The sequence below is a fragment of the Varroa jacobsoni genome, unplaced genomic scaffold, assembly GCF_002532875.2.
Source record: "Varroa jacobsoni isolate VJ856 unplaced genomic scaffold, vjacob_1.0 scaffold_1155, whole genome shotgun sequence".
NCBI classification, from domain to species: domain Eukaryota; kingdom Metazoa; phylum Arthropoda; class Arachnida; order Mesostigmata; family Varroidae; genus Varroa; species Varroa jacobsoni.
In genome coordinates this window covers 95,692-110,526 of record NW_019214057.1, presented here as the reverse complement: position 1 = coordinate 110,526, position 14,835 = coordinate 95,692, and the positions used below count along the sequence as shown (strand labels likewise).

The 14,835-nt window shown below is 37.8% G+C and overlaps 1 protein-coding gene across 1 annotated transcript in view; it reads left to right on the top strand.

Moving 5' to 3' along the window:
• Positions 1-12,586, top strand: part of LOC111267181 (uncharacterized) — a 28,149-nt gene extending 15,563 nt beyond the window's left edge. Inside the window, exons 13-20 of the mRNA XM_022845254.2 lie at positions 1,576-1,836; positions 2,171-2,440; positions 2,762-3,013; positions 3,579-3,725; positions 4,881-4,978; positions 5,823-5,946; positions 6,499-6,618; positions 6,900-12,586. Coding sequence (XP_022700989.1) covers positions 1,576-1,836; positions 2,171-2,440; positions 2,762-3,013; positions 3,579-3,725; positions 4,881-4,978; positions 5,823-5,946; positions 6,499-6,618; positions 6,900-7,055 — 1,428 coding nt within the window. The 3' untranslated portion in view covers positions 7,056-12,586. The remainder of the gene's footprint in view (positions 1-1,575; positions 1,837-2,170; positions 2,441-2,761; positions 3,014-3,578; positions 3,726-4,880; positions 4,979-5,822; positions 5,947-6,498; positions 6,619-6,899) is intronic.
• Positions 12,587-14,835: the final 2,249 nt, after the last annotated feature.

Here is a 14,835-nt window from a genome sequence, read left to right as displayed (position 1 = left end):
CAGCTTGGAATATTAAACATATGAAGCTTTATATCCTATCCTAAAATAACCTGACCTAAGCTAATATCATCATACGGTTCCTGGGATTGTAGGCCTAACGGGGTTATTCATTTATGACCTACCAATGATTGTATTATACACCATGCTACAGCCATTCTTCGGTTAGTTACTAGCCCAGACTGTTCAGCAATTTAACTTGTGGGCAGCGTGGGGACCAAAGCCGTTCTGAGGAGCCCTGTTCGGTTCAAATGCTCGAGATTTTTCTCTGTGAGATCATCCCAGAAAAAGCTCAGCCCGTCGACGGCAATTGGCGCAACCTTGGAGTAGAAAAGCCGTAAAGCAGTTGATAGGGACAATTGACGGAAACTAAATACTGAGGACGAAGTTATCAAGGCCTTCCTGTATCATTCTGTAATATGACGAAAGAAACTTGGCCGTTATACGAGATCAGCAAATCTAGGTAGCTGAATTGATTAACATATGTCAGCGGTCAGCCCAAAAGACTTAGTGTGTTATAAGCCGGAACTCTGTCACCTCTCCTGAATTTCATTGCCTTTGTTGTGGTTAGATTGATGATCAGTCCCGATACCGAAACGGGGGAATGACTAATCTAACTAAGGCCTGTTGCACATGGTAGCGACTATTCCCGTTGCTCTTTGGCATCGCACTACACTCTCCAGGAACATGCTTGCTTTGCTTACAAGTTGATACTAGAGAACCTCATAGCAGATGTTCTTCTTCGCAACCTCGTGCCATGATATCGGTTAACCTGGGTCGTTTTTGCACTTCGGAATAGGAGAAGCGTTACATCCCGATAATGAGAAGAAAGCAGTCCAGAATGAAGACACTAACTGAATTTAAAACCTACAGAATAGCTGAATTGTATGCCGTGATTTTATTTTCGTTTTACTCTAGACTTGCGTATTCACAAGTTTACCAAGGTCTAATAAAATTATATATTGATTTGTGTCGCAAATGCGATGGCATAAGTTCTCTTTATCGCCAAACCCTGCAGCAGTAACGATTTGAATGGATGCAATGTGGATAAATCATACCGTAGAAGCTTTCATACATAAGTTTCCATTTTATATTAAATCGTACCTAAATAGACAAATACGTTTGAAAGCAATGCTTATGAATCCATATTGGAATTGTCCCACACGTATTTCATTCAACGCAGATTTTTCAACGAATTTATTATATATTAGATATTTGGAGTGCACAAGAGTTTGCACACCTGTCAACCGGTGGCAGCACATTCGCTTGTGTAGGGCTAAATCAGTTGTGCGAGAGTGTAATAATTGATTACGTAGTGGTAGCTAGCTTAATAAATACACGAAATTTGAATGGGCTGGTTCGCATCCCTTTTACCATTTCGGATATTAGTACCGCGTGGAGTCCTATGATATGTAACCTTGAATATTATATTTACCTTTAAACAAGCAAGTAAAGCTTTTGTGCCTAATGATACAGATAGATAATGCTCCCATTATAAGGGTGTTTAATGCAGGAATGCCGTTACTTATTTTCACTACACACAATCTTGTTTCATCCTGTCTCGGTTTTCGACTACAGGAAAAGCAAAAGGATAGGACTAGCTGTGGCAGCACAAATCGAGAAGTAATTGTGATCAAAGAAGAAAGCCAGGACGACAGCAAACATGACGTGTTTAAGCAAGCCGCCTCAGCTTCAGTAGCAGGCGCTTCACTTAGCGCTTTTGGGTATACGATGACATCTTCTATGGCAACAAGTGTCACAACACCGACTCCTGCGCCGTTTATGGACACATATTCTTCTCGCAGTAGGACGAGTACCCCGGCCACTGTTATCGACAAAGTATGTACCCATTATTGACTGTGACCGATAACTATTATTACCACGATGAGTGCTTATGGTTTTCTTAAACAGCGAACTTTGTTGGCTAGTATAAAAACACATTTTTCAAATTTATATTAATTAGTGGTTGAATATGAGGGACGTGTGTTCTTAGTTGTATGCAAACTTAGCTTATTGGCAGAACAAGGTCTCGATTCACACGTGAGGCTATAAATTACCACGTAAGTCCTTGTGTCGACGCAGCGGCGGCGTTTTTACCAGCCGGCCCGTGGGGCATACGAAATCCGGTGTTCGAATTCGGCCGGAAGTAACTGATGTTCCATGTGCCTTCTAGGGCGATAGTAAGTCGTCATCGGCGACCTCGCTGGCGACCTCTGTGGCCTCGTCTGCCGGCAGTCACGCTCATCGGGAACGAGGTGAAAGCCCCAACCACCACCAGCATCCCCACGATGACCACCAGATTGACAGCCCTGCGACGTTGCACTCAGCAACACCATCGATGCCAACATCTTCAATGGAAACTACTGCCCCAACAACAAAAAAGAAACGGAAGTCACTGTTAATGCCTAGTCGGCAAGAAAACAAAGACAGCAAATTCCATAAGGTATTCATTTAGATTTCTGCTATTATCCCACTAATGCTTTGTACGGTTTATAATAAAAACCTGTCAAATAAACTCATTATTACAGGTTACTAACCTCCCTTCTGAACAACCGATGAATATAAAATTGGGTTTTCCTGCATAACGGACCTGATTACGTGTGCAACCCGTGATCTTAATAACCCGCACTCTTAAAAGTTTTAAATCTGTTCTTCATATGATGAGTTAATTGCTTATTCATGCATAATACTTTTTGAGGATCGATTACTATTCCTTGATCAAATAAAAGATCGGATTTACAACTTTGTTAATTCTTCAACGCAGCACGGTAAAGACGGCCACTTAACGTCGGCAATCGGCACTGGTGGCAGTGCCTCCAGAGGTATAAAAGATGTTTACTCATTCGAGAGCGAAGGTGACGACACCACAGCGTCGCTTCCTGGCGGCCGCTCGGCACCAACGTTACCACAGTTTCGTAGTAAGCCCGTTGCGTTCCCCTTTGGCTCAACGAGTTCAGGATCTCACCGCAAGAGGGCGTTAGTCGCCGATGAGGTTGCGCAAACCAAATTCCCCGCCGTAAGTGTAATTGCCCCCATCAGACTGGATCTTCTTTAGATATACGTAATTGCGACGCTTATAAATCTTGGCTAACTCCATACATTTTGTGAATTTAAAATCAAATCAATCAAGTTTTAACTTTTTTAATCGGTTAACTGTAGTGTGGTTTATTCCCACCATAATTGCATTTTTTAGAGCTTCATCTTTATATGTCTGAATCAAAGTTAAATTTAATGTCCTAGATTTTTATTTTTCCTTCCGTCCGGATGAACAGCGTTACTACGTTGCGCGTGTAGAACGTAAAACAGTTAACAAGTCTCGAATCTACATTCATATTTGATCTGTATTGTTACATGGTAAATAAGATTAAGTGTCAAGAAAATTCTAAATCATTCGTTAAATACTCCCAAGCAGTTCTGCTGGTGTACAGTCTGTGTAATTTCACTAATTTCAGTAAACTTTCCCGGATCAAACTAGCCCGGTTTGAATGCGTAGTATTGCCAAATTATTTTATAAAGTTGGCATACAATTAAAATGTATTTCTCTTGTCTGGTCCTGTGTGTTCTTATGGAATTATGTTAAGGTAACGGAGTCGTGCGCGCGTGCAACGGTATATACGCGCAAAGGTGCGTACGACATGTTTGATTTCCTCGCATCGCGACATCGCCGGCCGCCGCGAGGAGAGCACGACTCTGATGATGATTCGGATGACGACGATCACGGCGAGGAGGTAAGGAAAAGCATGTTTCAATAACTATTTAGTACTATTTTTTAATGTACCAAATATTTACTATAGCATATCGCTGCTTTTATTTACAAATGTTTTGAACAACAGGAATATTCGTAATCATGACTTTTAAGAGCCCACGGGGGTCGGACGTAGGACAAAATTATATTCTACAATATCATTATGTGGCTTATTTAGTATCCTTAGGCAAGTATGTCTGTTTTACCTAATTATCGCCAATCGTTTTGCAAGTCTACATTTTATGCTTCCTTTTACTATTATGTAACATGGCGTTATGTGTTTTTTTGTATTTTCTTATCTTTCTTTACTTCTGAAGTTTAGCATTTTTAAATAAACTGTTTCAATTTCCTTGAAAACGGTTCATTTTTCGTTGCTTTCTTCTAATCTATTTAATTATACCAAAGAAGTACCCAGCTTTGCTCAAATAACTCAAAATGGATGAAATCAGATTTGTAGTAAATATTTAATGTGTGATCTACTAAGTTAAAAAACGAAATGTAAAAATATTAGTCAATGCATTTTATGTCAGGGGAATAGTAAATACTTGATGCGGAGGACAAAAAAGTAATAAATAAAAAAACACCGATATATGCTTTAAGCTTATTGAATGGCGCAGGTCATGCTAAACTGAAAAACACTAAGGTATTCAAAATAATAGCTTTCGAAAGGCACCATCTTCATAGGATCTAGTGAAAGTGGTAAATTCGAATTTGGTATTCCCATCTTTACAAAGTTAGGATTAGTTCGTATATGATGAAACAAAGTGTGTTAATGAGTGATCTATGAAGTAAAATGGATTTGTTGGTGCTTTTCGTATATATATATATATATATATATTATAGGATGGTCAACAATTTGCTATGCTGGTATGAAAGGATAGGTTGATAGCTATTCGTGGTAGATATATTGGAAACTTTCAACCTGCTTTTTTGCAACTGCAGCGCTGCGTTATAGTTATTTCGAATAATTTATATAATAATTAATAATATATAAATGCTCTGACCGCAGGATAGTGAGGCTAGATACAGTGCTATTCGTAAGCACAAATATCTGTATTGAATTTGGCCTGTGATTATGAATGAATTATTTATATGGAAATAAAACACTATTTTCATGACGCCGCCAACTTTGAAACAGGTGTCTATGCGCCAGAGAAGAATTGACAAGGATCTTCATATGGTCATGCAATTCTACTCCCTCAAGGAAACGGCTCGACACACTGTCGGGGTCTATAGGTTAGTACTCGTTTATCGGTCTCATAAGCAAAATTGGCTGTCGGAATGATTAGACGCTCGACTTGCAATCCCCGATTTGTGAGTTTTGTTTATGTCATGTATACACATATAGCCTTACACATCTTCTTATTGTCTCCGAAGAATACTCCAAGTGCGTCACGGATGAGATTCGGATATTATCAAAAAATCCAAAGATAATAGTGATTCATGAAAACTGAACGACAGAAAGGCTATCACACGCTTCCGAGGGATGCTACTATTAGCAAAATGTAAAAAATTAGATTCGGAAAAAAGCTTTAATCGATAGATATATTTAAAAATAAATGCGTAAATATATATATATGCTATATTGCAGATATTAGTTAATGATGTACACCTATAGTATGCAAATTATGGTGATACTGAATTTTAAGAATTACTTCTAAAACTCAAACTAACGATTTATAGTTCAGAGTACACAGATTATCTATTACTTTAGTTTTTATGACGCGAATTTCGATGTCATATTTGTTCATCAGTTCTATACGCCATAGGCGCCATAGCTTATACAAGATATATCAAAATTCGCGAGTGCTGTATTAGAAGAACTACAGAAAATATACCCATTGTAGGTCTTAGCATACTTTGTTTATCTACCTATGAAATTCTCATACTATGGTTAACTTTAAGGCTTGTAGCGTATTATATAGGCAAGTATTAACGAACGCAACATATCAGAGAAAACTCTGGAAGTGCCATGTTCGCATATACACAATATAGTCGACCAGGCGGTGTTCTCATACAACGCAGCCTTAGCACAGCCACTGTTCTATTATTTTGTATGTCGCTAAACGTTTTTTGTCAGATCAAAGATCCACCGTCGAGGAGTGTTTGCCAAACGCATCATCGAAGCTGGTGAGATGGTGATTGAGTACTCGGGTGAACTTATTCGTGCAATCCTGACCGATAAACGAGAGAACAACTATAAGGTACACCTTAGATTGTACTTTTACATATGTTTAGAAAATTCATTTATAAATACATAATAAGAAATAATGTAAGGTGTTTCTGTTCTTACAGCTAACTTAGCTTTACCTTAGTGGTTTAGTGTCTAAATGTCGTAGCAGTCGACAACCCTTGCCCAGTATACAAGATAGATAGTTTCATGATCATGTATTCCTCTACATAGTACGGTCCACCGCCTTACTTGTCTCATATTTAAATGAAACTTTAGGCGTATGGAATTGTCTGATTGAACAAATTAGAATTAATGTTTTAGATGGACGGAACAAAAACAACCCTACTTTAGAAGTAAGTAAGATTTTGTAGAGTTTTGTTGGCAAGTGGCCAAAAATCTATGAAGCCGCAAAACGCTTTGGTGCCGCTCATAACAAGCACATTGGCGCTAAAAAATGTCCGAACTGGAAAAACAAGCATCATCTATAAACGCAGTTCCAATTTTTCTTGGTAATATATAACGTTAGTCTATACAAATACTTTTGCTTTTTTTGGTCGCTTGCTCATGTCTCATTACGCAATAGTCTCGCGGCATCGATTGCTACATGTTCAAGATCGACGAAGATGAAGTAGTGGACGCAACAATGCACGGAAATGCGGCCAGATTTATTAACCATTCCTGCGACCCCAATTGTTATTCAAAGGTAAGATAGATAAATCAGCAAAAAGTTTTTGTACTTTAGTTATGTGATACAGAGAGGAAAAGCAAGTACTGATTGTTAAAAAAAATTGAGCTGCTCAGTTTATAATCTTTTATAGTTTAACAAACCGAGATATCGACATGGAGTTACATTAATTTTCAAACATTCTGACATTGCCAGGTAGGCTCGTCTTTCATATACCATTAGATGATAAAGAAAAGGATGGGTCTTAACTGTTGCTACCTATTCATGGGTGTTTCATGGTTATTTCATACCTTAATTAGTGCATTGAGATCTTCGGCAAAAAGCACATTGTGATCTACTCTCAGAAGCGGATTCGTATTGGCGAGGAGCTGACGTACGACTACAAGTTCCCTAAAGAAGAGGTCAAAGTTCCGTGTACATGCGGAGCAAGAAAATGCCGCAGGTACCTCAACTGAACCTTCAGAAGACCGACGTGGAAGCTTGCTTCCGCTGTATCAGTGGCAAATGCAGAAGGCATTCAAACATATGCCTCATAGTATTTGAAGTTTCAACCAATTGCAGGCAAGAACATCCCGACGCGTCTGGTAAAAATAAATAGTCCCTTTAACATAAATGACACATCCCACTTCTTTGAGTAGATGAGTGTGACGGTCCTTAACTCGCAAATGTAAAATATAATTACACAATGATAGTGCTGATGTTTATGGTAATTATTGCCGGAAGAGAGAATGACATGGATAAATAAAAAAGGATAACTCAGAGGGACGGCTCTCCTTGCGAACAGTTACTGAAAGAATTAGCTAGCGGCAAGGTCCTTTGCGTGACGTTTTTATCAGCTTGAGATATGAGACCTCCCAGTACGCAGATGTATAAGAAAAGACTCATCTGTTGAAAGTTGATCTCTGATCTTTTAGATATGTGTGTGTCTGTGTGTGTGTGTGTGTTTACATAGAACGGACAAAAGTTCGCTCTATAAGAATTAATTTTACTAGGACCTGATAAAAAATTATAAAAAACTGTCGTTAACTTTCCATGACGCATGTAAATGCTGTAATTAACGCCGCCGAAGTGGGAAAAACAATGACAGTTTTGATTATTGTCTAGAACGGTTACTAAAGCACAAAGCGCGATGTAATCAATATTAGCACCGATGATTCAGAACCAAATCCTGGATATCGCAGTCATCGTTCTCTCGCCCCCATCGCCCACCCTTTTACAATTACACACATACACAAAAATATAGATCAGCAAGCACAAACACGTTCTACTATTTACCATATGTTTAATGTACATCGTAAAGACGTTTATATAATTATTATTATTAATGTGCATCATACTTGCGGCGTATATTTATGTACGTATGTATACGTGTTGTGACATACATCTCTGATACGTGTGTTACTACACGGTAGACCTGCTGCTTAATATTACTGTCGATGATGATGAAGCAGTTGTTGCACATTTCGATTTTAACTAACTTTGTGTTTCTTGATCGCTTTGCCTGTTTCTTAATTTTTTAGCTTATAAGGCGCTACAAACTTGACTATTCACTAGCAGCTAAACTAAAAAAATACGAAATGGACATATGGATAGAGAGACGCAAATGTTCCCTTACTAGTGAAATATCTGTATATTTAAGTTATTCCATAGTTACCATAATTTAGCATGTTTTTCTATAGCTACGACATGTGTTTTTAACTAAGTTGCATTCCACCGTTCGCAAAATTAGAGGAAATTGACCTAATTTACGTTATGCAGCAAAGATAATAGCGCACTAAGTGTTGCTAACCATTCACATAAGAACGATTTGTCCCACAACCTGTATGTGGCTTCCTTAAGCAACTCTAAATTTCAGTCCATTGTAAGTTAAGGCAAAAGGGGTATTGCCTCTGTTGAATGATAATCTCAATAGCCCTGTCCGCACCTACATTATTAAACATAGGGATTGCTACATAGTTGAGATGGAATATCTCGATAGGACCTACCAAAGTAATGAACCTTCTATCCACAAGCGATGTTCTGTTCATTTCTCCGTAGGAATTGTGGTTAGATCAAGAAATGTTATCAAATTCAGTACCTTGATATCTGTACTGCCTTGAAGATTCTGTGGCAACGCCGAACAACTGCTTTAACACATTAATAATTTCTGCGTGATTCGATGACGACGTAATTCTAGAATAGAGGGCAATATTCTGGAGGACCGAGTTTGAAACGGCGTGTATCGGGAACAATATTTGAGAATCATTGCATATAACCTAATGGTAAAATAGATTTGATTTTTGACAACGTGGTTTTGAGGCCCCATACGTGCATGTGATAATATTGAGCGCCGACAATGGACTTCCAGAGAATGTATGCAATTCTTATCTGTTCTGCCATATTGCAGTCGTGCTTTAAATCTTAAGCCAAAAAGACCGTAAATTATAATGACAGTGTTCCTAAGATCAGCCTCTGAGTTCTTTAACCATTAGCGGGGTTTTCTTCTAGCTATGGATCGTTACGACTTACTTACGTCTTTGAAAGACCGTATGTCCAGAACACTGAATTTTATTTACCCGATATGCTATACGCAGCTCACAAAATCATCTATACAAATTACATAAACAATACAAATTACATAAACTTCTACAACATACATTATTCCTATTTCTGCACATTTATACGTAATTTGCCGGTTTTTTTTCCAATTATGTTATTATTATTAATCATCTCATATTAAATGTTATTGTCTTCGTTCACTTTATAGTTCATTCTCTACTATGGTGGATATTTTATGCTAATTTATTCTAGTTAAATGGTGATGTGATAACTTACTGTAGTCTTCCATGTCTCATACTGAATTGAGCTTGCATTGAACCGCGAACTCTTGGTTTTATTTGGAACGCCACTTCACACACTGTTGGGAGCACATCCGTAAATATACATTTGGTCTATTAAGTTGCTCGAGTATACCATATTTCCTAATAACAATAAATCATTAAAGTGCACTGTCATTCCTGTCTGAATTATTGGAAAAAATTGCAGATTCAAACTATTATGTAATGATTATTGAAAAGCGCCATGGTTGCAGCGACAGTCTTGTATATCTTACCTGAATTTTACTGGCTGGAACCTCAGCAGGCGTATACCCATAAAACCAAAGATAGCTTTGTTTTATCACCTGTTTTTTTATACAACGCTCTCAGTTTATTCAGCCTCAGAACCGCAACGATCTTAAAACAGCATTTAGTTCAAGAGCGTTGCTCTAAATTAAGATGTTATTCGGTAAGAGCGTTAAAGACCGAGAGTTTTCTCGGTTTGAAGCTCTGAAAAGCTCTCAGAGTCAACTGGCGAATGCTAGTGATAAAATCAAAAATAGAAAATGATTGTGCCTTTTCTATAATAATTTCGATTTGAGACAACTCTTTAAGCAAACTTATTGCCCTTCTTAACATAACATGCTTACTAACGAACATATTCACTCTTCGAGACTCTGAAACAATATTTCGATTGGTTTGCTTGTGTTTATCGGTTGAGTTTTTGATGTTGTATTACGTTGAGGAATATTTTCTTGATTTTACGATACACCTCAGTCAAATTGTGTTTGTCGTTTACTAACTACCATAAAAGGTGACTACAAAAGTAAAACGTAAGACCCATTACAACCTACCATTAGAAGCCACGACGAAACAAAATTAAAAGTCTAGTAAATGTAGAATTTACAGTATCGTTGGAGAACAATATCATCGATCTCAAATGATAAATACAAAAAACGTAACGACAATTCCTTTTTCTTGATTCATTCTATAGGAGATGATTGGCCTAAATGGACGTCCTTCATTGAGGCCAAAATGTTTTTGTAAGATAGGACGCTTCTTATAGTACGGTTTCTTGTGATCACGTGTCTAGCTTGAAAAGATTACCACATCTATGTGCATTTAAAAGTATAATACTCCGTAAGCAGCGTGAAGAATGTACTATATTTACAAAAATGCTTCCTCTATGAAACATTATCAGAAGTATATCTTTTTCATCGCTAGTACGAATGTTCCACAAATTAAAAAACCAACACAAGGTATCTCTCAGAGCATTCTAATGGATTTCCTGTGCACACAACACGTCAATTACGTACCTTTAAGTATGGTTACATGTATCACACAGACTAACTTTTAGCAACCGAATCTCAATTACCGTTTTAATAAAGTCCAACATATAACAGGAATAATAAAGAGTAGTCAACTACAACAGTTAGATCTAGAACATATGCAAGTTATTAGTACTCAGCTGCAAAACACGAAGATAAAAATGCGAGAGGTACAACTACGCGCACACACACAGTCACACGGGCTGAATTGTGCTCTTTATAGTCTGTCGTAAAAAAGATTAGATATACATAAATTCTGTGTTCTTAATTGAATGGACGAAGATAAAGATATCATTATTAAGAAAAGTAGGACGGGCGGCAGATGGAAGATGTTGCTTGAGAGGTCGACTCAGCGTACGGCAACTCCTTTTTCCCCGTATCTTTTTTTGGAACCCTGCTCAAGGATTCTTGTATGACACTATAAATGTCAACATAACACATTTTGAAAATTGATGTAAATAGAGTTACTCAAAGAAACAAAAAGAGAAGTACTTACACGATGGTAAATGAGGCTGTTGTAAACTTCACACTTTTATTGGGGTTTCTTTCTGATAGACCTAACCGAAGACAATTCCCATAAGGAGCCATATAAAGCGGCATTCGATCTAATGACATCCTTGAGGCGCATGTGAGTATGAGCCAATCTGCTGCTTTAAATTTCTGTTATTTTTTTGTCAAAAATAAATTTTTATCAAGAAAGTAAAGCTATGACCTTGAATGCAGTATGTACATTTTCAGAAAAAGGTCTTTGTTGGCGGAACCACATATTTTTGGGCACAAATATTAAGCAGTACAGTTATCATTATTATCATGATGATGGCTGCAAATTGACGGACTGAAGCGGTTACATCTTATATATATGCGCGAGCTGGCTCTATGCCAACGGGTGGACTCACTTATGTATTGTATCATTCATTTGTACATTATATATATATATATATACACACATAGCGAAAAATTAGGAGCGAGCAACATAATAATTATATTAATATTGAATGATACCGCGAGTCATACGGGCGTGGTCACGTAGGTCTAATCACGAATATTTATGATTGCTTATACAAACTAAGCATATATATGTAGGCTTGGGAATATGTAAGAGATTTGTATGTCAATGCGGCCAGTGTATCGCTTTGCTTCTATCGCTATTATTAGGATACAAGTTATTGAAGTAATAATATATGAAGCTGTATCAGCAATAGTTTTAAATTTAATAATAGCTTTTTCTAGTAATTAAGGCACACCATCAGATAAATTTATGAAGTGGGCCTAGTCTCGCAGCGCACTTGGTTCCGCCTTTTTTTTTGTTACTAAATGGTCGAGTAACTCAGCTTGAGCACCTTCTACTGTAAAACCACTAAAAAATGCTTCTATTTTTCACCCTATCTAAGCGATCCTTTTTGAGAAGTTGGTCTTTTTTTTTTCATAGAACAAGCTTGGTCTTCCAATTTTGAATTACCATTGCACTTGGCCCAATTATCCACTATTTGTCAAAGCCATTATGGGAAGAACGCATCATATCACTTTACTTAATAATCTACCTTTCATCAGATATCAAGGTAATTTGTCTTTCTGTTATAATGTGTGTCTAGTATGTCTTTTTTACACTACTACATGTTATCTTGGTAGGACCACGTATGCAGTCGACTTGAATGGATTGTGCTGTTTTAAACTACAATTGGTGGCAATTGGTTGCGCATGGCTGGTACGCCTCTCAATAGTCATATGATCTGCCTCTTCCCTGAACTGTACTAAAATATCCAGCGAACAACGAGCACCATGTAAATATCGATGATGATAAAAATAATATGGGTAATGTAAGTTATTCTGTCAAGTAAATAAATTATTCGTGAACTATGCACATGTTAAGAGTATTTTTTATAAGTTGTAAAGAAACGGCTCAGCTTTTTAATCTGCTATCGCTGTGATTTATTCTTGCGGAAATTATCTTTATATAGCGGTATCGCTTCAAGTACATAAGAACTGTGCTCTATCCGCCGTACTCTATGACGATACGGACGTCTACATGTAGGCGTTAGCAACCAGCGGGCATCAACAGGTATCGTATTAACTATAAGTAAGTCTTTTATAGCTTAGATAACTACAGTTCAAACAATATGTTTGCATTTAGGAAACCCGCTTTGAAATACTCAACGTAGGCATCTACTCTGTTTTAGGTATAGCCGTATGTGTAATACGCAGTTTATTGATCGCCGCAAACGTGCTCGTACACCTATTATCTGGCGATCAAGATATTAGCCTTCCTAAGCATGATCAAACCCTAAGAGTTTGCTTGTTAGCTTCCTGTGGTTTAGCCTGACACCGGCCATTAAGGGAGCTGCGCTTCTGCAAATTGTAACACTAAAAATTGCACCTGGCTTTAGTTCAAGTGCTTCTATGAAACTTCAATCTGGAGTCTAATTTAGAGTGACCACTATCCAATATTGGTCATATTACCATATGTATAGCGGTTACGGTACTGCTCTGTAAGCTCTATAATATATACGAATGAATCTCGCGAATTTGTACACAAGTGAATCTTGTAGCTTATATTGTAGAAGTTTAAATGTTATTTAGCGAGTACAGTTAATACCTTTTACCAGAAGTTCTTTAGAGAAAACAGCCCATTAGAGCTTATATTTGTGACAGAGGAGAGAAACACTTATTATTTACTTAGCTCCTCATTTCACGACTGAGGCATTCTCTCTTGAAGTGTGAAAGTGTTACCTGCTAAAAGCAAAGTTCTTCCTCGCGCACAGCTTTTTTCAACGGAAAAAATGAAAATGTAAAGTGAATCGGGACTGCGTTGGTTGCACCTATTGCTCGCGGCAAAAGTTTTTTCGCTGTTTTATTCTCTCAGTAAACTCCTTCGTCAATTTTAGGTACGAGAAGCAAGCCTCAAAACCCTAAACTACAAGGCTAAATCTCGGGTCTATCCGTAGGTTGGCATGCTTGAGGTTGGCTATCAATTAAGGTTGAGGTTGTTTGCCTTGACAGCGATATACCACGTGACAATGGTTTACAGCTACCGTTTCTTCACGCATAAGCTTGCGCACAAATTTAACATATACCTAGCTGACTCAAACAAATATATGGTCGACAAAAGGAGTTTGTCATTACAAGGAATTTTAATTTTATTTGAACATATTTGATTTTAATTTAGCGCAGCAGAAGCACAACAACAAGAGGAAGGATGATGCAGGGATGACTATCTTAAATAGACCTCCTGGTTGTAAACTGTGGGCGAGTGCCTACATTCTCACAGGGAGCAGGATATGCTTTCATAGACTTCACGATTGTCGACCACCTTGCATTGCTTATAATAAAAGAGGAAAGAGTGAGGACTAAGAACTCTATAGAAGTGCTTACAGATATATGTCTTCAGTCTACTCCCCATGCACCATTTCATGCACATGCAATACAGATAAACAAATAGGAAATGGCGAATGAAGAAACTTGCTTTAAGCCTCAGAGAGAAACTAGAAAGCACTCACTCCGACGTACAGTGGGTAATGCCTTCGAAAAAAAACATCCTTAACTGTCCCACTTGGGAGCTTGAGACGCCCGCTATACTGGATGGCATAGCGGAAGCACACGATCACTACATAAAAACGAGGCGTACAAGGTCTACTTGGGGGAACGCAGACTATAGAACACAGGATGCGGCCGAGTCAGCCGAAGGAGCTGATAGAGGAGACCAAAAGGGATACATCCAGGCTATCACATCGTCTTTTAATTTTTTTTTTTTTGGAAATGCTTGCTTTCTTTCACATTGTAGCCGCGTAGTGCTCGACTCAGCATCAGTCATCCGAGGCCATGATTTTATGAATGGTTGTTTTTACTACCCACTAAGTCCGCTGCCTTTTAATCATTGGTTTATTAATAAAGAAAAAGATATATCCACCGCTTGAACAACGGAAAAACAAACTCGCGAGCCGGAAAAGCCGCAACTGGCTAAACATCAATCCAGCAAATTTCCATGAAAGGAATTGGAGAAAAACTAATGGCTCATTTTTTCGCCATCAGATACCATAAGAATTCTAAGCTTCTTTTTCTTAAAAATTCTATTAACGAGTTTAAACATAGTTTTATTTCTCCCTAGACTCTAGCAT